This window comes from Spermophilus citellus (genome assembly GCF_964194105.1).
Source record: "Spermophilus citellus genome assembly, chromosome: 17".
Taxonomy (NCBI): Eukaryota; Metazoa; Chordata; class Mammalia; order Rodentia; family Sciuridae; genus Spermophilus; species Spermophilus citellus.
The window spans coordinates 53,389,788-53,417,606 of NC_138199.1; the positions used below are offsets into that span (position 1 = coordinate 53,389,788).

At 37.5% G+C, this 27,819-nt stretch overlaps 1 protein-coding gene across 3 annotated transcripts; it reads right to left on the bottom strand.

Annotated features, from left to right (window-relative positions):
• On the bottom strand, positions 1 to 27,485 carry SMARCE1 (SWI/SNF related BAF chromatin remodeling complex subunit E1). Of its 3 annotated transcripts, none has more exons than XM_081271113.1 (11): positions 27,016 to 27,485; positions 24,981 to 25,032; positions 24,760 to 24,803; positions 21,598 to 21,702; positions 17,224 to 17,304; positions 15,881 to 16,012; positions 15,442 to 15,613; positions 11,908 to 12,080; positions 10,971 to 11,072; positions 10,107 to 10,317; positions 1 to 285 (listed from the first exon to the last, which is right to left on the bottom strand). In XM_081271113.1, exons 2-11 carry the CDS (start codon positions 24,985 to 24,987, stop codon positions 275 to 277), a joined length of 1,038 nt encoding a protein of 345 aa, XP_081127239.1. In that variant the 5' UTR covers positions 24,988 to 25,032; positions 27,016 to 27,485; the 3' UTR covers positions 1 to 274. The 3 variants fall into 3 exon arrangements, with proteins under 3 accessions (XP_081127239.1, XP_081127238.1, XP_081127240.1); XM_081271112.1 differs by lacking the exon at positions 1 to 285 and adding an exon at positions 7,626 to 7,904 and having other exon boundaries at positions 27,016 to 27,483; XM_081271114.1 differs by lacking the exon at positions 1 to 285 and adding an exon at positions 7,933 to 8,574.
• Positions 27,486 to 27,819: the final 334 nt, after the last annotated feature.

Below are 27,819 nucleotides of genomic sequence, written 5' to 3' on the forward strand. Positions count from 1 at the left end.
CTGGAGCACAACTTGGGAAGAGGGGGATAAAGTTCAGAGGGTAACTATGGATAACATCCACTTGATGTTGGTATTTCCTGAAATTTCTGACACTCAGTTGAGGATGTCTTTTAAAAGGTTCCCCAGCGCTCACATATTGACAGGAAACCACAACAGGGATGAAGCACAAACAGAACACACGACACATCAGACACGAAGGTGGTTCTCCATGTGGCTCAGGATCTGGTATCGCTGTGAGCTTTACAAGTCATCTGTTTTCAGCCTCTGTAGTTTTTCATTTTGGCTCTGGAGGGAAGGAGATGATTCAGAAGGAAGTGGTTTTTAGACATACATTTTCCATTGTAAGAACACTGATCTCCAAGTGGATTTTTTAAGGGGGTGAAATCCCTACCATAACTTAAAAAAAAAAGGAGGTGAAAATATTTATATCCTTTGGTTGAGATTTTGTCCCTAAGATTATTTTATGACCATGGGATATGTGATATCCTCCAAGTTCTAATATCAAGTGAATAATTGTCTTCCCAGAGTACTCTGTCTTTTAGTGGACTCCAGGTAATTTGAGTTTAAAAATCTAATGGGCATCTCTGACCTGTATAACAGGGGCCTTCTGCCATAGACTCCAACTAGAAAATAGATATTACCGAGATCTAGAACTCAAAGAGCAAATGGGGATTTGCTGAGGATAGGTAAAGGCAGACTAGGAAATCTGTTTGAGGGGATGTAGGACATTTTCTTAACCATGGCCCCACTGAAATGGAACAGCCTCTCTAGTAACCCCATATATGGTATCATCAAGGAAATGTTTCCACAGAGGGAACATGAGAGTGTCAGTATCTGAATCATCCCTCTAATGACTGGGCCTCTTATGTATTTGTTAGACCAGGGAGGGCTAGAACTTTGCTGTCTTCTCTAGAATGAAATGTCATGCCCGTTAGAAATCAGTCCCAGGAATATCACTAGGGTACTGGATAGGTGTACTTTGTCTGAACTAATGACAGCCAAGAGCTACTTGTGGGTCAGTAGGGCATTTATTCCTTTTTGAGCAGTATCTTTCTTTGGGTCCAATATCGTAGAAGACTGGTCCTCCCTCTGAAAGCAGTCATTTAGAGGTCATGACCTATACACTAATGACAGATCTTAGAGCAGTTTGGTAGTCTTTTGGAAGGATATCAGTGATGTTCTATAACTTATTGCACATAAAGTTAAAACTGATGTTGATCCAAGTGGATTCATTTGTCTTGAGTCTTTCCATTCTCATGTCAGTTAGCACCTTGTGCTACAGTCTGAGGCTATATCTCCTTCCTTTCTTCCTCCCTCCCTCCCTCCCTCCCTTCCTTCCTTCCTTCCCTCCCTCCCTACTAGGGATTGAACCCAGGGGTACTTTACCACTAAGCCATATCCCCAACCCTTTTTATTTTTTATTTAGAGGCAGGGTCTTGCTAAGTTGCTGAGGCTGACCTCAAACTTGCAATCCTCTCAAACAGCCTCCGGAGTCACTGGGATTACTGGTGTGTGACACAGCACCTGACTATTTCTTTTTTTTCCTCTAGGAAAAATGGTTTGTAGGAATTGATCAACTCAGGTCCAAGATCATAATCATAGATTTCATTGGTAAAGTGATCCACTCTAATGTTAACTTCAGGAGTCAGAAAATGCATAAAATTCACTTGTGTGTATAATAAATGCTCAATGAATGTTGGCTTTTATTATTAGAAGGTGATCATGGAAATAACTTCTACTAGTTTGACCTTAGGTTATAAACTGCTGATGACCCAGGGACAGTTTCTAAGAAGACCATGTTCCTGCAACTCTAGGTGGCAGGAAATATACCTTCTCATTTGTACAGTCTTATTCAGTAAGCATTCTTTAGACTACTCTCTGAGATCTTTGAGGTGATTTTGGATGGTAGGCAGGTCTTTTAAATAAGTTCTTTGAAATAGTGTGCATGTAAGTATAAACATAACTCCTAAAGTATTGGTGTTCAAGATTATAACCTTTAGGGGCTGGGGATGTGGCTCAAGCGGTAGCGCGCTCGCCTGGCATGCATGCGGCCCGGGTTCGATCCTCAGCACCACATACAAACAAAGATGTTGTGTCCGCCGAGAACTAAAAAATAAATATTAAAATTAAAAAAAAGATTATAACCTTTATATATACATATATATTATATATACATATATATATTTTATATATATGTTTTAGTTGTAGTTGGACACAATACCTTTATTTTATTTATTTATTTTTATGTGGTGCTGAGGATTGAACCCAGGGCCTTGCACATGCTAGGCAAGTGCTCTACCACTGATCCCCAGCCCCAGCCCTGGAGATCATAACTTTTTTATGACAAAAAACAATGATTTTACATTCCTTCTGATATAAAAACTTCCTTTTAAAATAAATTAAATGGAAGAAGTTCTTCAAAGAAAACTGTTCAGTAATAATAGTACAGGTGATACCTAGAAACGGTAAAAATTATGATGGTGGTATGCAAATGACTAAACTTTGAGAAGTCCTGAGTTGTTAAATTGAACCTGCTTGCTCCCCATTTTGCTAAAGATGAGAATGTTCATCAACACTTACTTCATGGAGTTTGAATCTATAATATGGTTACAAAATTTTTATATCACAGGGACCTTGAGATCATTACAGAACCCTTTATTTTAGACAGATGGTTTCTGAGGTCTAGAGATGTGGTGCTTTGATTAAGTGCAGTACACTGGGGAGGAATGACAGTTTCACCATATAGAAGAAAACAGTGCTTTTTAGTGGTCCAGACTTCAGAAGCGGAAAGGGCTTAGTCCTCATTTAGCCTCTCCTCACCAAGAAGAGACACCAGAGGAGAGACAACAGGTGATCAGAAGGGAAACTGTCTCATGAAAGGATCTCAATTAGAGGTATGGCCCACCACACACCTAGGCTATAGTCTACTGCTCCTAGTGACAATTATGTACAGCATGTTACTACATTAAATAAACACTTATCTTGAAATAGTTGAAATCTTTTACTTGAAAAAGGATTACATTTATTCTATTTTGACTCCAAGGTATATTAGTCAGGGGCTGAAATTATAGAAAGACGGATTTTATAGCTCAGTAGGAAATATTTTTAGATAACTAAGGAAGGAATGAACTGTCTTAAGAGATGAAGGGCTCACTGAGACTAGAAATATTTAAGTAGAGCATGATGCCTTAGGGGACCTGGGGACCAAGTGCTGGTGGGTGCTGGAGGTGGCTACCTTAACACTCTCTCATTAATGCCAAGGAATATGAGGAAGCCTTTCCTACTTTCAAGTGTCTCAGCAAAGCGAGCTGCTATCTGCAGTTACTGTCTGTTTTATGTAATGAGCAAGTTATTGTTTGGGAATTTCCCCTCCCCATATAACAATTTTTATTCCCGAATCCGAAAAAAAAACCCCTTTTTTGGTTAAGACAATGTGAATGTAAGTCAGATAGTTTAACTATATGTTTACCTCAGTCTATTTTAGAAACCTGGCTTTAAATACTGGAGAGAGACTTGCATTTTCGTCAGGGTTTTGTTTAACATCATTTAGTAAGGCTATTAGAGAAGTATAGGCCAGTCTGGTAAATCACTATCATTTCACACTCAGAAAGCTACAAGTAAGAGCTTACATTCGGAGTAAAAATGCAATATTATTATTAGGCTGAAGCAGGTGAAACTGTCATTTTTTAGATTAAACACCTACATTGGCCATTTCCTGTGGTTCAAGCTAATAGATATTTATAAGCAGTTTTATGATTTCTAATAACTCTTGGGCATTACTTTCTACTCAAGTGTTTTCCCTACCATAATGATCAAAGAGATATCATCATAGTAAGTCAAATTATAATTCAGCACAATTTCTTCTAAAAAGGCTCTGAGTTCCTTTTAGCATGTTACTGCACAGTTTATCTATCATTTGTAAAGGCATTAAACCCTCTAATGTGCAAATCATTAAGAAGTCAACTGTAGTTCTTCCTGTAAGTTTTGCCCAGCGGTGAAATACAAAACACACACTAGCTGAAACTAAGTGGGGAGACTGTGTGTAGTAGTGCTTGGGGCAGGGGAACTATTTCTGAAATGATTTAACAAAGTAATCTCAGCTTTATTGCTTGTTCACATGAAAAACTAAAGCTTAACTGCAGGCGATAGGAGTTTTGTACAGTCAGCGCCATCTAACATCCAATACTAGAATCTAACCGAAGAGGATCAAAACTAAAAATTTGGACACATCTAGTTAAATTTCAATAGATATACATGACGTCAGATTCCTTTTTAAAAGTCAATTTATGTCAGACATGGGGGAAGCACGCCTGTAATCACAGTGGCCTGGGAGGCTGAGGCAAGAGAATTGTGAGTTCAAAGCCAGGCCCTGCAAAAGCAAGGTGCTAAGCAAATCAGTGAGACCCTGTCTCTAAATAAAATATAAAAAAGGGCTGGGGATGTGGCTCAGTGGTCGAGAGCCCCTGAGTTCAATCCCTAATACAAAAAAAAAAAAAAAAAAAAAAAAAAAAAAAGTCAACCTATTGTATCTTTTCCATTTGACATTCACATTACCATGTTAAAATAAGATAGCACCTATTTATTTCTTCCAAATCTCTTAGACATCTATAGAGTCACGTGTCACTTAACAATGGGGATGTTCTGAAGAATGCATCTTTAGGTGATTTTGTTGTCATGCAAATGGCATAGTGAGTGTACTCATACACAATTAGATGGTATGGCCCACCACACACCTAGGCTATAGCCTACTGCTCCTAGTGACAATCATGTACAGCGTGTTACTGCATTAAATAAACACTGTAGGCAATTTTAACTCTTGTAACACCAAGGTAAGCATTTGTGTATCTAAACATAGGAAAGACACAGTAAAAATTCTTACCAACAGGCATTTTTCAGCTCCATTACAATCTTATGGGACCACTATCTTATATGTGGTCCTCTGTTGATGGAAATATCTGTATGCTGTGCATGACTTGACATATTTACCATGTACTGTAGGAGACATTTAAAAAAGACATGCTTATGTATTTTTTTGGTACTGGGATTGAACTCAAGTCCACTCAATCACTGAGCCACATCCCCAGCCCTATTTTGTATTTTATTCAGGGACGGGGTCTCTAAGCACTTTGTCGCTGGCTTTTGTCATTGGTTTTGAACTTGATCCTCCTGACTCAACCTCCTGTTACTGTGATTATAAGTATGCGCCATGGTGCCCAGCTAAGAAAGACATGCTTATTGACAGGTGGGGAGTTAAGAGAATTTGGCATTCTAGTGAGAAAACTGGGGAGACACGGAACCCTATTTGTTGTTAAAAATTAATATAACTCGGGGCTGGGGATGTGGCTCAAGCGGTGGCGCGCACGCCTGGCATGTGTGCAGACCGGGTTCAATCCTCAGCACCACATACAAACAAAAGATGTTGTGTCCGCCGATAACTAAAAAATAAATAATAAAAAATTCTCTCTCTCTTTATAACTTAAGCCCTCAAATTTTGTGCATTCTTATTCAAGATAAATGCATTAAAAATCATGGCTATATGGAGCAGAAAAGGCACTGAAATAGAAAGTAGTTCAATCTATGTTAGTTGAAACAGGCTTAGAGTTTTAAACTATTTTCCCAATGTCTATGAGGATGAAAAATTAATGTTATATCCCACATTCTCAAAACTAAGAAATATCCGTGTCTGCATATATCACCTTAACAAAGGAGAAAAGTTACTCTGTGCCTCTTGAGGTTAAAAACTGTCAAATTCCACCTGACTTAATTCACCTTTCAGGCAGTTGCTAGAACTGCCTGGCGAGGACAGGCCTAGGCCAGGCAGATGTTTTCCCAGTGCCACCCATCTCCAGCTCAGCAAAGGAAGCACTTCCATACTCTCAAGAGACTTGGATAAATAATCTGACACCTTGCTCTGGCACTGTTTTCCACCTCTATTATTTAACAACTTCTCTGCACCGTATTAGAGGAGGCTGTATAATTTGAGATCGGTTTGAGTTCTCCTGCAGTGCCCAGCACCTAGAAATGGACTCATTATCAGTTTCTATCTCTCACAAGGAACCAGGAAAAAGTTACCACATATTATTTAGAATAGACATCAAAGGATATTTGCACCCCAAATCAGGTTCCCTCTCAAGAGACTAAGCATGATGTGGAGCTACAGTCACTAATGGTGTTGTGGGTTCAGAGCAAGTTAATTCATCATAAATGAGGACAGAATTCTTGCCCCCAAAGCACACCCATGTTATTTTTCTTTTTCCTTTTTTTGTGGTGCTGGGGATTGAACCCAGGGCCCTGTGCATGTGAGGCAAGCACTCTACCAACTGAGCTATAACCCCAGCCCCATGCTTCTTTCAAAGATAATTTAAATTTAAATGTCATAAATGTATTCTTACTCAAGATAAATGCATATATGACTTAACTATCATGGAAGGAAACTTATTTTCACAACTGTATTGTGCAAATTAACTTAATAACTGCAGCATTTACAGACGAGGGCCCTGAGTATGTAAATTCAAATGACCAAGTGGCCCCTCCATACTGTCATTGCACTATAGAGACAAAACTGTATCCTTGTCTTGCATACAAATATTTAGGGCATTAAAAACACTGAGACCATTTTTTTCATTTTTTTATTACATTTGGACCTTTAAGAAACATATACCATCAGATATACCACTATTCAGTAAAAATCTATTCTAGTTTTTTGGAAGCATACGAGTGACAAACTATCTTTCTTCTAGTCTCCAAGACTTTACTAAGTTTATCAAAAAGGGAGGTAGGCTCTGATCTATGGGATCCTGAGCCTTGAGGTTTTGAATGTTTTGTTTATTGTAAAACAATTTCATGTGGATGAACTTAATTCCCAGCTGTTTTTCTTCTGGAATGGGCTAATCATTATGAAGTTATCTAGTATATTACAAGAACATTCCATTCCTTAACTTTGTGATCTATTCTGTCTTTGGAAAACTTGGTAAAAAAGTGTTTTTTCCCCCCAGTACAAAGGATGAATTTACCAGAATGCACCCAATATTAACCAGAACAAAAAGCAGTATAGATAACAAAAATGTGCTATGTTCATTTTAATGACTACATCATAAGCCAGGAACTACTCTAACTGTGGAGACTATTCTGGATCAGTACGATCCAAGGATAGTTGGTTGTAGGCAACACTGTAGCCTTTAACACAACTCTTGTTATCTGACACATTTAAAATAAAAAGGGCAAGTGAAAAAATATACACACACTCATGATTGTGTTCTCAAGAATGTACTCTGTGCACATATACACAGGAGAGGGGACTTTCAGGAAGCTGTTGATGGGGACTGGGAAGGTTTAAAGCTATGGCTTTGGTAAGCACCCAAGTGAGCTGGAGGAAGGCATTTGTAAGAGGAGATTCTGCAGCATCAAAGGATAACTCTCTAAAAGAGGTGGGTGTTTTCTCAATTAATTTAAATTCTGAGGCTTTCGGCAGATGAGGGCTAGCAACAAGATCCAAAGAAAAAAGCCATCTTTACAATGCTAAGAAAGGTGACTGACTGTGCCACTGGGCTCATGACACTCATGGTCCAAAAAGCCTTTGGTGGTATGAAACAGATAAGAAAAAAATTAATACACAGACCACATAACACCATTAAAACCAAAAAACATTTTTTTTCATTTAAAAAAGTATTTAGGACACATAAAACAAGGCAACAATTATTCTTTCTTCTCATCTTCCGGCATGGGATCTGTTGGTGGCTCTTCCACTGTTGCACTGTTGCTCTCTGAGCCAGTGTTACTATCACTGGTCCCCTCCTCCGCCATGCTGTCCACCCCCTCCTGCCCACTCTCCTTGTCCTCTGGAGTGGACGTGCCTTCTTCACCATTTTGTTGGCTCTCCGCTGTTTCTTCGAGGTGTGTCTCCTCTGTAATCACACGTGACACTGTCAGTTTGAAGATAAACATCTGCTCTACATGGACACGGACAGCATGGAGCTGTGCTGTCCAATATGGTAGCCATTAGTCACCTGTGGCTAGTGAGTACCTGAAATGAGCCAGTGTCAGTGAGGAGCTTTTAAGTATGTGTGGCATAATCTGGGGTGTGAAAATCTACTTTTTTAGCAGTAGGTTCTATAAAAATCTAAGTACAGATTAAATGCTTTGGATGAAAATTTAGCTTTTGAATTGAGATGTGCTCTAAGAATAAAATACATGTTGGATTTCAAAGACTTATTGTGTGAAAAAAAGAATGTAAAAAAGTTGATAATTTTTAAAATGCTTATTACATGTTGAAATAATATTTAAGATATATTGGGTTAAATACAATATCATCAAATTAATGTCAATTATTTTGCCTAATTTTTAAAAAATGTCACTAGTATGAAATTTAAAATGTCATGTGACTTACAGTATATTACTATTGAACAGTGCTGTTCTGTGGCTTTTGGATTAAGTGAGAGGGCAGATGTGGAAATAATATCAAGTTTATATTTTAGATACTTTTGTTAAAAGTCACACTGGGCTGTTTCCTATAAGAAATTAAGAGCATGAGGGTTTTGCTTGCAGTCTTCATTTTCTTCATTTCTTTTTCTTAAGCTATAAGGATAGAATCTGAGTAAAGACCCACAGGCCTTAAGAATAAGAAAGGCCCCATTTACAGATGACAAAACCTCTGACTGAGTAATGTCTAGTTGCAAAATGAGCAAAGACCCATACCCTGATTCCCAAGCTCTTAATTTAACCACAAATGTGCTCATGCTTCAAATTTAAGATAAAAAACATGTTTATAAAAAAACAGAAATGAGGCTAAGAAGATAAAACTTAAAATCTGTGTGAAATATTCATCTAGTGAATTATATTTTGTAGAAATGTCTGGAGAAGATATTTATATTCCATTAAATACTTTTCAGATGGTTGTCATTTGAGTACAAGTATAACTATTGTCCCTGCTACTTCTGGCAATGATGGTTGAAGGAGCCTCTGGCTGTATTCCTATAACTACTCTCAGCTTAGTTCTATTTACATGGTGCACTAAGTAGGTGAAAATAGTGCCAGAAAGTGAGGTGATCTGGAAATTTCAAGCAATAATCAATTTAATCAGTTCTTTTTTTTTTTTTAAAGAGAGAGAGTGGGAGAGGAGAGAGTTAGAGAGGAGAGAGAGAGAGAATTTTTAATATTTATTTTTTAGTTCTTGGCGGACACAACATCTTTGTTGGTATGTGGTGCCGAGGATCGAACCCGGGCCGCATGCATGCCAGGTGAGCGCACTACAGCTTGAGCCACATCCCCAGCCCTTAATCAGTTCTTTATACAAGTCCTACATGTAATTTTCTAACTTGCAGGATGTTTTATTCCCCAGGAAAATCAGTTTACCTAGAAGTAAGTTCTTCTAGGATGGGGTCAACGATCTTTTTATGTAAAGGGCTAGATAGTAAATATTTTAGGCTTTGTGGGCCAGGTAGTCTTTGTTGCAACTACTCAACCATACTGCTGTAGCCTCAAAGCAGTCATATACAGTATATACACAAACCGGTGTGGCTGTGTTTTAATAAAACTTTTTACAAAAAAAGTGTGGCAGGATTTGGCCTATAAGTTTTACTTTGCCTGACACTATCCTAGGACACAATCTTAAGAATAATGATCACACCTTGCATAATTAATATGAGTGATAAAAGTCAAAATGCTGAGTGTTAACACCATGTTAAATCTAGTACCAGAATGTATTCACAGAAGCAGTACTAGGATGATTTCAAATGAGGAAACAAACTAAAAAACTATCCACAGTTGAGGTTCTAGTTCTAGTCCCCAATCTGTGTGATTCCTGGACCAGGGTCCTTAACCATCATACTGGTCTACTTCATAATCTCAAGTTAAAAAACAGCACATCTGGGTACAATGTCAAAACCTCAGATGGCAAGACTGCTGACAATATGTCACTGGTGTTCCATGGTGATACCAACTTTTTCAGTGGGTCTACCATAAAGATTAGGATTTGGAAAGAACTGGGTAGGTCACATAGAGAATTACTCAAGAGACAAGAGTGATCTCTAAGAGCATTTAGAAAGAAAAATCAAAATTACACACAGCTGTAAAAGGCCCTGGCGATTCCCCCGGTGTCTGGTGCTTACCTGTCTCCATTGGAATGCTCTCGTCGTCCTTCTTCTCCTCGGCTTTGTTTGCCACTTGCTCTTCCTCGGGAGTGATGCTGCTCTGACTGCGCTCAGCTTGCTCTGCTGCCTCCTTCTCCCTTTCCTCCTGCCTTTTTCGGGCCTGTTCCTCAGCCTGTGCAATTTCAGCTGCAATCTTTTCCATATCCACTTCAACCTTCAGACCGCACAACTAGTAGTCAGAAAAAAAAAAAAAAAAAAAAAAAAACCACCAAAAAACTCTTTTAGTAATGTTTTCTTCTTATAACCTTTGAACCAGATAAATTGCTTCAAAAGTAGGTTTTCTTGCCTATGAAATAAATGTATGTATACAGGAGAAAAAAACATGCTTCTCAGTCTTCCCTGAAACTCTTTTGCATAAACATAAAGAAGTTGTTTGAGCAGTCACGTATCATCAAGTACTACAGGGGGAGAGGCAATACTGAGACAGAATTATTTATAAGGTTTCTAATTTATATTTCAGACTCCCAAACACAAGATTTACTTGTTCTAATACAAAGTGAAAACTGTATTAAAAGTCTGATGAATAATTCCAATAAAGTGAAAACAATTCATGACCGCATAGAAGTTTAAAATATTAGGACTCCAACATCTATGGACCTAATATGTGCATGTATACTATATGATATCTCAAATTTATTGCAATTTTCCAGAAAATTGCAATAATTTCATAAATAAAAGATATTATAGGTCTTATATGTATAGTGACATGAACTCTGTTTCAAAGTGAACAATATTAAATAAAAACAGTTTTGGAAAAAAGAACAAGGAAAAAGAAAGTAACAGAACAGTGATGAAAGTATAGTTAACACATCAAATGGATACCCTTTTAAGTTCATTGTTAAATGAATCTGTACTTTCCAGGAATTTCCTCTTCTTTTCCTGGTGCCGTTCCTCTATTTGAAGAAGTTCAGCTTCTAGTTTTCGCTGTAAGACATATAACCAGGTTTTATGATTACTTACTTATTTTCTCTGAAGCAAATATCAAACACAGAAAAAACACCTCATTTTTTAATGATCACTCTTTCAATTTCTGTGACAAATAACATTTTAAATTCTAATTTCTACAACATGAATCAGCTATAATTTTAAAAATATAAAATTAAGTATAGAGAGAGGACTGTGATTAATAAAATAAATGTTAAAGAACACTATTTCAGGCCTCAGGAGGTTTTTGGAAAAGTATTCAGTAAAGCAACAAATGTGGAGAGGTTGTCTAAAATTCTCAAGTGCATATGTATTTCTTAATAGAAATACTTTCAATTACAAGGTTTTGTTACTACTTGTTTTTCCCTTCTACCAGTCCTGGGGATTGAACCCAGGACACTCTACCACTGAGTTAAATCCTCAGTCCTTTAATTTTATCTTTAAAAAAAAATTTTTTTAGTTGAACATGGACACAATATCTTTATTTATTTATTTTTATGTGGAGCTGAAGATCAAATCCAGTTCACTCATGCTAGGCAAGTGCTCTACCACTGAGCTACAACTCCAGTTCCTTAATTTTATCTTTTATTTTAAAATTTTGTCCAGGCTGTCCTCAAACTTGCCTCCCAAGTAACTGGTATTACAAGTGTGTACTGTCTCTATTAGTTTTTAATGACAAATTTAATAAACCTCTGGAAATGGTTCACTCCTGTAACCATCTTTCCCAAATCACAACAGATTAGAATGAAACATTTCACAGTATATGTATGCATGGTATAAGAATCAGGTCACCTGGGATTTGCAGCAATTTATTTAACAAATGTTTGTGATGTACCTGATGAACCATTAAGGATTGGACCTGTCGCTTGAGGACCTGCATTCTAGCTGTTGTGACAACTGACCGGACGTCTGGTACCACACTCTCACTAAGGATTTCACTGATGAGGCGGTGGTTTCTCTGGAAACGGGCAGTGGCTGTATGCTTCATTGAAAAGCCATCATCATAATCTGGAATGAAAAAGATGTTCCAGAAATGAGGTAGCCAGTAACCATAACCAGGAGTGTAGCAATGTTAACATTTAACATTGAGGAACTGTGGTGCTCTCTCATTGGCCTGACCAGCATGACAAGAGCACTATCGGACACTTGGTGGAAACCACACAGAAGACACAATGTGTTTAGTGGCTAAGGTTTTTCTCATTAAGTTAAGTGATGAAGTCTGAGAAGGGTTTGATGAAACAAAAATGAGATATAACCATATCTCTTTAGGCCTTAGTATCAACAAGAAGGCTGCAACCCATGGCAGTAACTGAAATTCTACCGAATATCAATCTCTCTCAGTAGGCAAGTGCTCTACCACTGAGCTATAGTGGCAGCATATATATATTGGTAAACAACATATGAACTGTGTAGTCTTTGTTGCTGTAGCTCTTTACAATTGATGAAAATGATCATTTGTAAAGATCAACTTATGACTACAGAGAAAAATCCTCTCTAGCATTCTTATAGATAGCATCTTCATTTTGTTAGATCAAAAAGTCACAAAGGCTGGGGACGGTGGTGCACAACTGCAATTCCAGCAACTCAGGAAGCTGAGGCAGGAGGATCACAAGTATGAGGCCAGCCTCAGCAACTCAGGAAGACCCTGTCTCAAATAAATAAATAAATAAAATGGGTGGGGATATAGCTCAATAGTAGAGCATCCCTGGGTTCAGTCCCTAGCACTATCACTATCACCACCACCACCACCACCACCACCACCACCACCACAACAACAAAACACCATGAAGGCATAGGTAACTTTAGGAAAAAAAATATTCAATTCCAAAATTACTTCTAATTTTCGTCAATTTACACATGCACACAGCTGTTGTCAACGGGCACTGATGTACTACACAGGTCTGGCTTATATGCTTTTTTTTTTAAAAAAAATATATTTTAGTTGTAGTTGGACACAATACCTTTATTTATTTATTTTTATGTGGTGCTGAGGATCGAATCCAACGCCTTGCATGTGCTAGGAGAGCGCTTAACCCCAGCACTATATGCTTACTTTTAATAACTACAACAGTGCTTTCTTAATCTTGGCTCTTGCTTTATCATCAACAGTTTTTCACATAGCTGGTAACAACCTGTACTATTATCTACTTTCCTTTAAATTAACTCATCTAAAAAATACCAAGCTTTCCCTTAAGCAAAATACATTAAAACAAATTTGCTCTCTAGCACCTAACTTCCTAGTATCCTACCAGAGTCGGAGGTGGGGGCTGGGAAACTCTGCCACAGAGGCCTACAGTGTGCTACATGTGATTGTCTTTCAAGTGTCATTTAAAAAAGCCTTCAGTGTTTTGTGTGGAGCATGGTATATGTCTTGTGAACCTTTTTCTGGTCCTTTGCTACTGATGTCAGCAGGTGCCACCTGTCTCTTGGTTGTATGTCTATATCTGCCTCCCAAGTCCTGAGGGATGAGGTTCAAGGTCTACAGTATTCTTACATTGGCACCTTATTTATTGTACCCTTTCCTATTAGTTGGTTTAGGAGCCTTTCTTAAACTTAAAAACACAACAGGCAGAAGGCAAGACTTTCTCAAGTCATGCTATTATCTTTCACTTAAGGAAAGCTTTATCTTCTGCTTATAGCTTCTATGTTGTTAGCCCTTGTTTCTCTTGTGCAGATCCTCTTCTTCCCAATTATTTCTAGACCTGATCTTTCATTTTTCAATTCTATGTATTTTTCTTACATTAACCATCCCACCTTAATTAAAACTTGCATATGTTAGTGCCTTTGGCGCTACTGATTCTGCTTAACATGGGTATTATTTGTATTCCATATTCTATTCTCTATATTTTACTACCTGTATTTATAACATTTTGTCAATATCCCAGTCCATTCTTTTAAAAATCTCATTTTTGGTTTTCTTTTTTTTAAGTATATTGTTCATGTCTTTAAATTGCCCTTGTTGGTGTCTTCTTTAAAAACTTCCTCTCTGTTATTGCTACCTTAAAATGGGATTTTATTTTCTTGATGTTTTTGTGGCTTATAGTTGGAGTTTCTAACTTCTTCCATATCATAGTGTACACAGAGAAAACACAGTGTTCAGTACAGCATGCTAGGTATGTGGAGAAGAGTACTTCTAATCTGTGGTGGCAGTCTCTGGGGGTCCTTGTAGCTTCTGACCCTGCTTGACTACAAAGAACCCGGAGAGCAATCTGCACACCTGCACACTATTCATGGAACCCCAATTAGAAAGCTCTGCCATTTGTGTGAACATATACAATCTGTGTGTTCTCACAAGTGGTCCTTATGACTTGTATTAATAAATTCCTGTTGGACTGCAGAATTAACTAGCAAGGAGATTTCATAATGTTCCTACCCACTCATTAACTTTCTCTCTTAAGAACCTTTGATTCAGCAAATTCAAGGAATCAAAAAGAAAGATGGGTATAACTAGAAGGCATTTAGCTTTTCAAAAAATTTTTTAAATTTATTCTAATTTGTTGTACATGACAGCAGAATGCATTTCAATTCATAGTATACAGATAGAGCACAATTTTTCATGTCTCTGGTTGTACACAAAGTAGATTCATACCATTTGTGTCTTCATATATGTACCTAGGGTAATGATGTCCATCTCATTCTACCATCTTTCCTACTCCCATACCCACTTCCTTCCCCTCCCTCCCTTTTGCCTTATCTAAAGTTCCTCCATTCCTCCCATGCCCCACCCCAACCCCAGCCCCAATTATGGACCAGCATCCACATATCAGAGAAAATATTTGGCCTTTGGTTTTTTGGGATTGGCTTACTTTACTTAGCATGATATTCTCCAGCTCCATCCATTTATCTGCAAATGTCGTGATTTTATTCTCTTTTAATGCTGAGTAATATTCTATTGTGTATATATGCCACAGTTTCTTTTTAGCTTTTTAAAAGTAGTGAAGGCAAATTCCTAGTTGTGACTCAAATGCCTTCCATAAGTTCTGAGTTCAAAGACTTTGATAAACAGTAAGTATAGTTTTTACTATCTTCTGTTCTTTTTTTTTTTTTTTAATATTTATTTATTTATTTTTTTAGTTTTCGGCGGACACAACATCTTTGTTTGTATGTGGTGCTAAGGATCGAACCCGGGCCGCACGCATGCCAGGTGAGCGCGCTACCGCTTGAGCCACATCCCCAGCCCCTATCTTCTGTTCTGAAAGGATATTTCTTTTTCTTGTGGGAAACTGACACAAAAATCTTAATCAAAATAATCAAGATATTGAAATGGCACTTAAGTACTGCTTTTTCATTTAAGATAAACATAAAAACATTATTAAAACATACATTAATTCAGAGAAAGCATAAACAAAATTGGACTTTCTCCCCTTACCATCAGGATCTTCAGCAGGCTGAATGCTCATGTAAGGTTCTCCTTTCTCCATGCGAGACTGTCTCTGTCGACTCTCTTCCTCTAATGCAGCTTCTGCCCGACTTTTTGCATTGATGTAAGCAAGGTATGCAGGGGAATTATGATAGGCCTTCATAGATTCATTGTACTCTATCTGAAATTCAAAGGTTTTTCAGTTTATAATTAACATTTTGCTGGTTATAGTGTGTATTATCTCATTTGAATATCTTAAGACATCATGTAGGCAGGGTGTTAAAGTCACCTTCTTTTTACAGATAAGGAATCTGAGGTCTAGAGAAATGTGCCTGGGCCCGGGCAGGTAGCCTCAGCTTTCTGATCCAGTCTTACGCTTTTTTTATAAATAACAAGCCAAGGATGATGCACTTTATACTGTATCCGTCCCACCACAGTGGGCTCCTACCTTTTCTGCTTCGTATTCGTTTAAATATTCTTGTTTTTCTTCATCAGTGAGATCTCGCCACATGCCACCAATAATCTTGCCAATCTCCCACAACTTTAGGTCAGGGTTGGAAGCCTTTACTTGGTCCCAGACCTTAAAAAGGAAACAGATGGAATTTCAATATAGATGCCTAAACATATGGACATTTAAACATTTAAAAATATTTTCTAATATAGAAACTTTTAAACATTAAAAAAATGAAAGGTAGCATTGTATTTCTATGTCCTCGTTGGCCTACTCCAACCTTTACTAATAGCTGGCTAATCTCATGTCATCTTTACCCTGATGAATTATTATTTACTTATTTTTGAGACTGCTACATTGCCACGGCTGGCCTTAACTACTGTCTCAGCCTCTAGCGTAGCTGGGACCACAGGCACATGCCACAGTGCTTGGTTCTGTTAGATTACTTTAAGGTAGATCTCAGACACCATGTCACTTCATTCCTAAGTACTTTAATTTGATATATCAAGAACACCTCCAATCACTACAGGCACTTAAGATGAGTTAACTCAATGAGCTAACTGATGTCTCTAAAAATTCACGTGAATTTAGCAAGAAAGTTGTTAATCTGCATAATACAATGCAAACTATAATACATGATCATATTGTCAAACACATATATAATTATTATGACCAAAAATTAAAACATTTCTAAAGGTCTGTTAAAATGCCATACCTTTAAAAAAGATATTGGCCATATTTTTAAGTGTAATAAGGCTTATCACCAAAAAATTTGGAAAATTCAAGGAAATATATAGAAAATAAAAATTACCATCAGCTTACTGTTCATAGGTAACCATTGTTTTCTAGGTTCCCTCCCTCAAACTAACATGTAGTTTTAATGATTTTTACAAAAATGGTACAAATAATCTTGTATTACTTTTTTTACTTAACATTTTTTTCACGTTATTTAATATTCTTCAAAACACATTATGTTCATAGCTACAAAACATTCTTATTTAATTATGCTCCTCTTGCTGGATTTTACTTCTGAAATTCTGAAATCAGAACAAAGCTCTTTAAAAACTACATTTTTTAAAAAATTTTTTTAGTATTTATTCTTTAGATTTCGGCAGACACAACATCTTTGTTTGTATGTGGTGCTGAGGATCGAACCCGGGCTGCACGCATGCCAGGCGAGCACGCTACCGCTTGAGCCACATCCCCAGCCCCCAAAACTACATTTTTTTATGCTTCCCTTGAATATGCAGAGAAAAACAGACCAGGCCACGCTGAAGCTGCATGGATGGCTGAGAAGCAGAGGTGGTGGTCCACACTCCTTCCTAGTTCTGGGTGCCTACCTTTCTGCTGTACCTCATGTAGGGCATCAGCGGCTTATCTGGTGGCTTTGGGGGTTTTGGAATCGTAATACCAGAGGATGCCTACAAAAGAGTTAAATACATTCATTACTCAACTGCAAGAAGTTCACCGGCAACCTGAAAAGAGAGTCCCTTAAAAAAATTCTAATGCGCCTTTCTTCTACTCGTCCATGGATACAAGATTCTTATATTTTCTCCACGGAAAATAGCTATCACTGCAAATTCAGAAATGTTCACATCAAAAGAAAATGGCTTTAAGCATGCAATTGTAATGTTTTACTTGGCAGTTTATTGCCACTGCTTTGACAACCTGGCTGTAAGAACAAAATATTACATGATAATCCACACATTGAAAATATATGGTTATATAGCAAACAAATCACATTTAGAACATTACCTGGCACCCATTTACTTTGCTCAACTGTCATTATGCATACAGTCAACACTTGATTATCTGCAGCAGAATCTGAACCTTCATCACTTACCACACTCACATTGCCTACAGACCTTGCATCTATTGATACTATATCAGGAACACACCCTCACACAAAACACAATACAAAAACTGCCTCTCAGGTTAAAAAACAACAAACACTCTGCAAACTTTCTTATCTCCTTCAGCACACAAAGATTTCATTTCTCTCTAAGTCTTAACATACATACATAACTGCATTTGATTAAGGACTCAGAACAATAAAAATCATGGCCAAATGATATTAATTCTCCCTGCCAGGCTTGGGGAAAAAAGTCCTGACTTAATTTTCAAATTTTTATAAGAAAATGAGAGTGAAAATTTGTTCTCTTACCCTTCTGTTGCTACTGTGATAAATCATAACTTTTTTTTTGTTCAAGGGCTTAGGGATTGGGCATGCTTATGCCCTTTTCCAATGTAAGCAAGAAATGCTTCCTTTTCTGACACTAGGGTCTCCCTTCTGTCCTCTAATACTTTTAAGTAACTCTTTCTTCTTCTTTACCTATGAAGTTGTAAGAAAGTATTTCATCCTTGAAGCAGTATCTCCTCTCTTTCTGCTCTTCCTTCCGAGCATTCTTACTGGCATGCCCATGCTAGTGCCCATGCAAACAGACCCTCTTTTTAGCCAGCAGTGGGCAATGCAGATGAGCCACGGGAATAGTCACCAGTGGTGGTATGAGCAGCAAATAAGGGGAGATCTTAATCAAGGTTTATAGGAGTTCTTTTAAGGGAGAAAAATCCTAGGAGGCTAACCTTAGATCATGGGCTCAGAGGAAGAGTCCATCAAATCTGCTTCTTTATACATTAAGTTGTTAAAAAATTTTCAACTCATATCCCACACAAACCTTCAGAAATCTATAAAGTGAGTTACAAATAAAATTAAAATTGTGCCACTAATTTTTTAGAAATTAAAGAAGTAAAGAATTCTAAAATGCTTATATTTTCAAACTTTAAGTATGAATCAAAACATTTTGAAAACAAAGTACATTTACTCTTTGGAATTTTTCTAAGAATCACATTTATAACATTAATGGGATTTATTTCTCTCTTTCTTCCAAAGAAAGATACACCAGTTATCTACATTTTGAAGTCATATTTTCATTACACTGACCTGTCAATTTATAAATGCAAAATGAAAAAACCAACAACAAATATAACAACAATAAAAATAATCCAAAATAACAAAGTTAAATTCCAATTGGTTTTGGGATCTTAAAGAATTATACCACCCACCCTCAATTTATTTAACATCCCAGACATGTCTTAAATATTTTTTTACTCTTAAAAAACAAAAAACAAACCAACCAACCACAACAACAAAAAAACAGTTTGCACTGAACATACTTTAACTTTTCTAGATAACAAATAGAAAGAGTCACTGCTTTGCTTTCACCTTCTGAGGTATGAAAAACTATAGTCGGCTCTCTTACTAAATGGCCCAGTGGGTAGCTTTTGGAGTGCTTGAGCTTCCTTTTTTTGATTTACTTTTGTTATCTTTACCAGCAACCCTCTCTTTCCAATTTTCTGCTTCTAATTTGCAATGAGTTGGGGCAGGCAGACAAGTGCCTGTGAGTGTTAAAAGACATGAGTAAAGTCCGAGGAAATGTAAGGAGCATGGTTCATGATTTTGTGAGATTTATCTTGGCTATCCAGAGTTCTTTGTTATTGTTTCTTTCCCAATTCTTAGCTGTTTCTCTGATAAGATTTATTTAAGAGTATAAATTTCCTATTAAAGTGAAGAAAATAGGATATCGCTATATATATATAAAACTTATATTGCTATAAGTTTGTCTCAATCTGTTTGTATGCACATCTGTATTTAAGAAAATGCAAATCATTATCTGAATGAAAAACTAACTAGAAGTGAATTGCAACTCAAAGCTATTCTCTAAGCACTCCAAAAGATGTCAACTTGCCATATAAAGTGTTCACTGGAAACTATCCAAGTGTTCTGGAGTCTTGAAGGAAATATGAATTTGTGTGTGACCTTCAGGAAAGCTCCTTCTGAGGGCCTCAATCAGTCCTTCAAATCACTAAGGTAATTTCTAGACAAATTACTAAACAGGAGAACCGAATGTGGGTAACTAGGGCCATCTTAAAATTAAAACGTTTTTATAATGGTCAAAATCAGAGCTGTCAACTCTTAATACACTTCAGAGATATAAAAAAAGGTAGTGTAAAACCTCCTGTTTTATTTCCTTCACACAACAGTTTGATTTGACTACCCTTCAATCTGGTACTAAAAAGACAACAAGACAAAGAACAGAGCCAAAACACCAAGCTTCAATGTTCAACAACTCTCTTATACTACCCTACTCTGAAGCTAGTGTACATTCTGAATGTTGGATTCTTGTGTTTGCCAGGAAGTATCGGGGAGAAATGAATGAATGACCTGGGCCCACACACAGGGACTGCACTTCTCTTTTCCTACTCCGTCTCCACTGAATGACCCCACTTTATCAACAAAGAACCCCAACAGCTACATCCAAGTTAAAAATAAAATGTTTACATACACAAACCAAAAAAGCCTTTCTAGTATTTTAGTTTCTATGCCTATTCCATTAACATAGATAATCAAGAGCTGACTGTATAGAGCTATTATAATTATAATCATTCTACTATTTATTGCCCATGAATAAATTTCTGCATTAACATGAATAATCAAAAATTAACTCCATTCAGTGTTTAAATTAAAATGTTCCCTATCATCCATTATACTTGTGAAACCATACATTTAGGCCAGGGGAAAACATGTACTGATGCACATAAAAATTGTATGCATTGTGAAATGCATACATAAACACTTTGTCAGAATTCTTTTCAGATACCATGAAATACACATGGCACATAAAACTTGATATGCTTATGAAGTACAAATTATGTAAAAACAATGAAAAATTTAGACAAACAAAACCTATCAAGATAAGCAATGTGCTTACCAAGATAGACATATAGTTTGATAGTTACGAGCTTTCAGCTGTAGTTTGACTACAGGGTGAGAGGGTAGTTACATTAATTGAAGGCATTTATTTATTACTTATGAATACAGCAAATAAAAACCAAGTATTAAAAATTTACAGCCATTTTACATTGTATATATTCTCATCAACACCAGAGATTCCAGTGTATGTAAGTATTTGACTTTTGGATTTACTGTAATTTACTCCAATTTCAAACTTTGAAGTATAACATCCAACTTTGATTATCTTAGGTTGACCACTTAAATAAACATCCTAAGTTTTAGAAATCACATCCCTGTACTATTGATTAGAAATATACACCTAACTGTACATATTTAGTCTGATACTTCAATTTCATTCAACTTCTATTTTGCAAATTTTTTGGAGTGACACTAAAAAGTCTTTTTTCTTTTCAACTGTAGAGAAATGAATCTCAATTAGAAGGCTGACAATTAAATCCAAAAGACAAATTATCACGTGTAGCAGTTCTTATGGGCAAGGCCAGCCAAAAGCTTTCCAGCCCTGAAAATGCCAGGTCTGAAAGACTAGCACTTAGTAAGAAACAAAGTTCTTGAGCTAATGCCAATTACCTTAGAAAAATAGAAGAAACTCTTCATCTCCAAAAGGGTATTTTAACCATAGGAAATTCTCAGTTTGTCTCCAATAGTATAAGCATTAAGTGCCCAAGGTTTTATCCTTACTGACCACCAAACAGAATGGATTTTTCTTTTCTTCTATATACATATCCATCCAGATCTCACTATTTTTTCCCCCAGTGTAAAACTGTCTAAATAATGTTTAAATAGTTGAAAAGCCAAATTAAAGTTTTTTTAAGTGGCTGTGCTTATAGAAGGACCTAACTCTGGAGGCATTTCTGGTCAATTCCAGTGGTTTGCTGGAGGCTGTAATAGTTGATTCTCCTACCGTGACCCGGCTGTTGGTGCCCGGGTTCCCTCCCAGCCTGTAGTTGTTGTAGGCGAGATGACTGTATGGATTGTATCCCACAAACCCTGGTGTGCTGGGCATTTGCTGATGGAAACAAATGAGACAAAAACACGAATGAGAAATGAGCTCAAACGAGGAAAACACAGAAATGAAAAATGATCTGCATATGGCATGCAAAAGCAACCTGAATTTAAACAAGCAATGATGTGTTGTAAATGTTCTTTTTCTTTTATTGAGGAAATTAAAATTTTATTTCATTGAGAAACCAGTTGTACGTGTTGCTATTGCTTTTTTTTTTCTTTCTTTTGGCAGGGGCTGGGGGGTGTTTGTGAGAATGTGAATGTGTGGCTTGCTTTCTGAGGTAAGCAAGACACTGATGTGTTTCAAACATTCAGGATTATTTTATAGTCAATAGTACCATAAAGCAATTTAGCAATATATATCATGTCTCAAATAGGAAGGCTTGAAGTGTGATAACCTAGAAATCTGAAAACACTACATGCAAAACAAAACACAATTTACTTGACAGTTATGTGGATGCCAACCAATGTATTCATCTACTAAAAACAAATAAAAACAAGAAATGGATCTGCTTTTCAAGACAATTTTGAATTATTTTATATAATGTGAGAAATGAGAAGAGACTCAAACCAGGAAGCCAGGAGTTGTCAATAGAAAAGAACATATGTTGGATTCAATGGATGTCACATACATGACTTCAAAACAAAGACTTGTAAGAAATGCATGGATTTCATTCTGGGGTACTATCTGATCTTTAACCCAATGATTCTTTTTAGGGCTTTCTCTTCCATCTCTTCTTTGATCCATCTTCCATAGGTCAATTATGAACAATTTCTGCATTTAGTGTTAATGAGAACTATTTTTCTAGTTGACAGACGTGAACTTTCTTTTTTTCATCTATTTTTCTGAAAGCTCTCACCCTTTCAAAACACAACTGCTCGCTGCAACAGGATTCTTGGGTTTTGTGACTTTTGTGTTGATATAATCACAAATTAATTAATACCATGACATCCAATGTTCATGAAAATTAAGGCATAATGCATAAAAAGAATATAGCAAGGAGAGGACTAAAGTAGGGTATTTTTTTCTAATGAAACTCAATCAAAAAAGTGACAGTAATTTCATTTTTACATGCAATTAACAGTATCACTCCTGAATTTTATAATGTAAAATACATTTAAGACATCCCAACTAAGCTTTAGTTGTTACATAACAAATACAATTTTCTAAAACATGCCACTATACATATCCTTAGTGTCTAATAGACATTCAAGCAGATAGTACATTTGATACTTTTTAGGAGAAAAGAGAGCTGATCAATTTCTAGCCTATATAGTTAAAGACGCAAATTAGACATATTTAAGTAGGCAAAACACAGATGAAGTATCAAACGCACAAAAGAAGTGTATATTACTTGGAGTGGTATATTTGAGTGGTAGTAGTGGTGGTGAAGGTGGTAGTGGTGGTGGAGGTGGTGGTGGTGATGGTGGTGGTAGAAGTAATGGAACCAAAAAAAAAAAAAAAAAAAAAAAAGAAAAGAAGGAAAATAATTCATTTAATATCCATTCTGTTGGATGTTTTACTCTAGTCTTCTATATTTTATGTGTTAATGTGAAATTATGATACAGAAATATGACTAAAGAAAGGCAAAGAAAAAAAAACCCTTTCTACATATGAGAAGTCAGAAGGGGTACTTGGTTTTTGAAACATTTTAATCTCAAAAATATCAAGTTTGTTCTCAAGATAATTATACATTGTTGGAGGCAGTATTTACATCAAAATGACACCTTCAGAGGTTGCATATATAATGAGAATCACTGTTTAACATTAGGAGGCAATAATGTAAGAAAAATAAGGGAACTAAAAAAATTGAAACTAAAACATAATTATACCATTTCCAAAGCTGAAGTACATGGTTAGCTCTTTGAGGTCAGAATCTCCATTGTTCAACTCCACCTGTATAGCCACTAGGAGAGTGTCATGGAGATAGTGGTAAGAAATGTTCTTTGATTTAAGAAAGAAAATGAACCAAACAGGACTTTCAGGTCTACTGGAACTAACTTTAGAGACTGCATATTATATAAGTAGAACTGAGAAAATATGATACAGTTTCTCTTTTTAAAAGCATCTTACTAAAGAAAAACAAATTGTTGATAAATGTAACTAAAACGTATATCTGAGGATTAGTAAATATGACTAGTTATCTAGTGGAGAAAAAAAAAAATTATACAAGGACCTAATTAGTAGTAAAAAGTACACTAGCCTGAAATTTAGGAGGTGGGGGGGGGGTATGGAAGGAAAAGCTGGCGGCTATTAAAGAACTGATTTTGTAGGATATGGTCATGTTAACAGTGTTTTTTAAAAAACAAAACAACAACAACAACAAAAAAAAAAAACCGCAAAAAACCAACAAGGAAGCCATTTCAGCAAGGCCTGAACAGTTACTGTTAAATCTGTTTTGTGGGCTGGACAATTATTTTACATGCTGATCAAGCTGGGTCAGTTTGCTGGATACAAAAAGCAGTTCACAACTATTATTTAGACACTGTGAAACATTATCAATTTAGAAACCAGTAAAACATAATTTATGGAGAATTCAGCAGCAAGATCTGACCCATAGATAATGAAATCCTTACTTGAGCAGCTTGAAAATAAAGAATTACAATTAGTGTAGTTATAGACCTAGAAGTTTTACTGTTTGATTTAATATGAAAATTTTATATATAGACAAGAGAGAAAAATGTAACCATTTGAAGGTTAGGTTTAAAAAAATAAATAATGCCAGAATGAGCATTCACTCAATATCAACTTAAAAGACTCTTAATAGCGAAGACTGACGAGAAAAGAAGTGTTAAACTTGTCATTTAGTTCCAATTTAAAAAAAAAAACAAAAAACAAGAGCATAGGAGTTTGATTGGAATTTCAAAGTTTTTTTTTTTAAATGTTGGGGTTGGTTCAAGTTAAGATGCAAAGTTATTTTATTTAGTAGGAAGTGCTGTTTTTTAGCTGAATTTTTCATCCTGTGGCTGTGATGATTGAGTGACTGTCACTGGAAGACATCTGGGTTTTTGTATCAAGGCCAGACTTGGCTATTACATTAACAAGAAAATTAAAACTTACTGTTGCAGGAGCTGGGGTGGGAGGTGGGGCATAAGATGGTCTTTCTGTTTGAAAGAAAATAAATAACTTCTTGTAAACAACTGAGATATAATACTATGCAACAAAACTACCAATGGTCCTGTTTTGAAGAAAAAAAAAATGAGAGTATTTTGGAATTCCCATTTGCTAGGGCATTAGTCTCTTATTAACATAGATTGATAAATATAAAAATTGAAACTTACTTGACATTTTGGAAGATTAAGTTCTCAGTTCCTTAAGAATGAATCTGAGACACTAAAACAAAAAAAAAGAAAAAAAAAGAAAAAAAAAAGAGAATCAAAACTCAGCAAGCATAAGAGAATGTTTTCCTAAAGAATAGGGTAGTTTAATTGGTATTTCTGAGTAAAATCACTTCACTATTATCTGCTAGTAATCAAGCCTTTTGCATATTTTAACTACTTCTTGTAGGTCATTTGGTTGATCAGAATTAAATGACTAAGTTACCGGGATATTTAGAATAATATTAGAAATGTATTTTTAGGGTTTTGCTTATGATACCAAGCCACGTTTTGTATGGAAAACATTTTGCTGATGCCATGTAAACATTTACTTAGACTGATAAAAAAAATAATGACAATAGAATGTGATGTATTATCAGGGTGACCCCAACAAGGCCTACCAGATACTGACAGCTCCCTGATCAGTTACCTTGCTTTTGGGATGAGAACTTCTGTTGAAATAGAGGAGCATTTTATTCCTGCAGGCAGTATAAAGGGAAACTGGGTATGATGATGAACTTCTCCTTTCCTTCTATTGGTAAATAGTTCCAAAAGTGCTGGGAATAAATTTTGAGAGTCTACCTGAGAACTCTTACTCCTTCACAGCCCCTTTCAAAATTATCTCTTCAATGGCAATTTCTTGACAAATTACCTGGGCAGAATTAATTACTCCCTCATCTGTATTCCTATCTACTACAAAGATCTATGATACTGTTTCTTATAACTTAAAAAAAAAAAAAAACACCAAACAACTGTCAATCTGGCTAGATTGGGTATTACTAGGGAACAGGGATCATCTAATTCATTACTGTATTTCCAATATCTTGCCCTGTTCTTAATAAAACTTGTCAAAGTGTTAAGAGCTCATCACATGAACAGACACATGTGAGTTTATTCCTTAAATCAATATACATCACAAACAGGTGTAAAGAGAGAGAAATTCATTTTTAGAAAGGCAAGTACATTTCTGACTAATGAAGTACTTTCATCCAACATTATGTAAAATAAAATAATTTTCTGCTTCCATTTTGCATTTTAAGAAAACTCCTGACTACCAGGAATAAGAGTCCTGGTGTGGAAATAGTTTATTTTCTCAATGGTCCGTCCTGGGTCTCTCCCTCTTTTCTTAAAGAATAGGCAGAAGCCTTTTACTCTCATGCGGTTCTCCTCCTTGGTCACAATAGGGAAGCTGTCAACATGCAGTAGACCTTGCTGTGGGGAGCTCAGACAAAAATTGCCACAAGCTCCCTGTGCATTACACTTCACTGTTAATACTATTAAATGATTGCTTTCCCTTTTTAGAATGCAAAGAGTGGGCCTGTACACTTGTCTACATTGGGTATTACCTGGTACCTGGCATAAAACAGATTCTCTAGTTGTTGAATAGTTACCTTATACAGAACAGGTTATTACATGATCTTGCTCACCCACTCACAACAAGAATAGACTGCTGCCCCCATTTTACAGATGAAAAGGGGAGTTCTCAGAGTTTCAAGTAACTTGTCCAGAGCCATATGGCCAGGAAGTGCCAGAGCTGGATTTCAAACCCAGGCCACATGGTTTCAGAGTCTTCGCTCCTCTCTCCAAGCCACAGTGAGTCCTCAGGTCTCTACCCGAACAAAAAGGGGCACCACCTTCTTGGGGGTGCGGACCACCGGCTTGCCTCGTTCCAAAGGCTTCCTCTGAGGTCGCTTCCTAAGTTTGTCGTGGAGGACCCACTGTACTGGCAACTCCCGTAAAAGGGGGTGTGCACAGGCGCTTAGATCCATTTCGGGGGACTAGCGGAGGGGACAAATCTTGCTTGGGAGGAGGGGCGGCGGAGGGACTTCCTCCCGACCCTCGCGCCGCTAGGCCGCAAGGAGGCCGCACGGCCCCCAGCTCCGGCCCCCACGGCCAGACCTGCACCCCAGCAACCCGCGGGAACTCGGGGTCCAGCCAAGCGGGGACATCGCGGCTTGCCACCCTCCCGACCGGGTCGGGCCCACTTGGAAACACTCACCCGCGGGCCGAAAAAGCGCCCGCAGCTCCGGCTTCGCTTCCCTTTGTCCCGCACTCGCCCCGCCCCTCGCGCCGGAGCTTCCGCGCTCGCACTTTCAACACTCCGTTCGATTTCTCTCCGGGCCGCGCCCGGCTCTCTTTAGGAAAATAACTCTTGTGATCACGATGCGGTGATGCTTGGTTTAGTCAAGGATTTTTTTCAGGCCACACAGCTTCCCCAGAACTCCTCGAGTTTGGATAGTGTCCCAGCCCGGAGCCGATTCGTCACGGCGAAGAGGGCGGGGTGGCCCGACCGCCCGCTGGGCGCTGGTTCGCGGCCCCGGGCGGCGGGGGCGGCCGCGGCGCGGGGGTGGCAGTGGAGGTGCAGTAAGGCCGGGGTGGTGGGCTCCGAGGCCCAGCTTCTGCGCGGGGCTCGGCCTGGGAGCGCGGCGTCCTCACCGCCGTGCTTTCCCGTTGCTCTGGTCTCTGAGTCCCGGTCCCCACTGTAGTTTAGTAAGCCGAGGAGGGAGGCGCTGAGGATTCGGGTCGCGCGTTTGGGTCCCCACTGGCGGCTCTCAGGGCGTCCTGCCGTCACGGCCAGGTTATAGCCTTGGCGAAAAGCAACACGGAGTTTTGCAGTTTCCTAATCGCTTTTAGAATGTAATTGCTCCAGATTTCCGAGCCAAGGCCCAGAAACGTCCATCCCCTCGCTCCAGGTTGAGTGTCCTTGGTGCATTCAGCTCCCTCTCAAGGACTAAGGTCCCCACTTTGTTTGGCTCCAGGGTTTCTATGCTGTCTTCTGGAACTTTCCCCCAATAATTCTTCC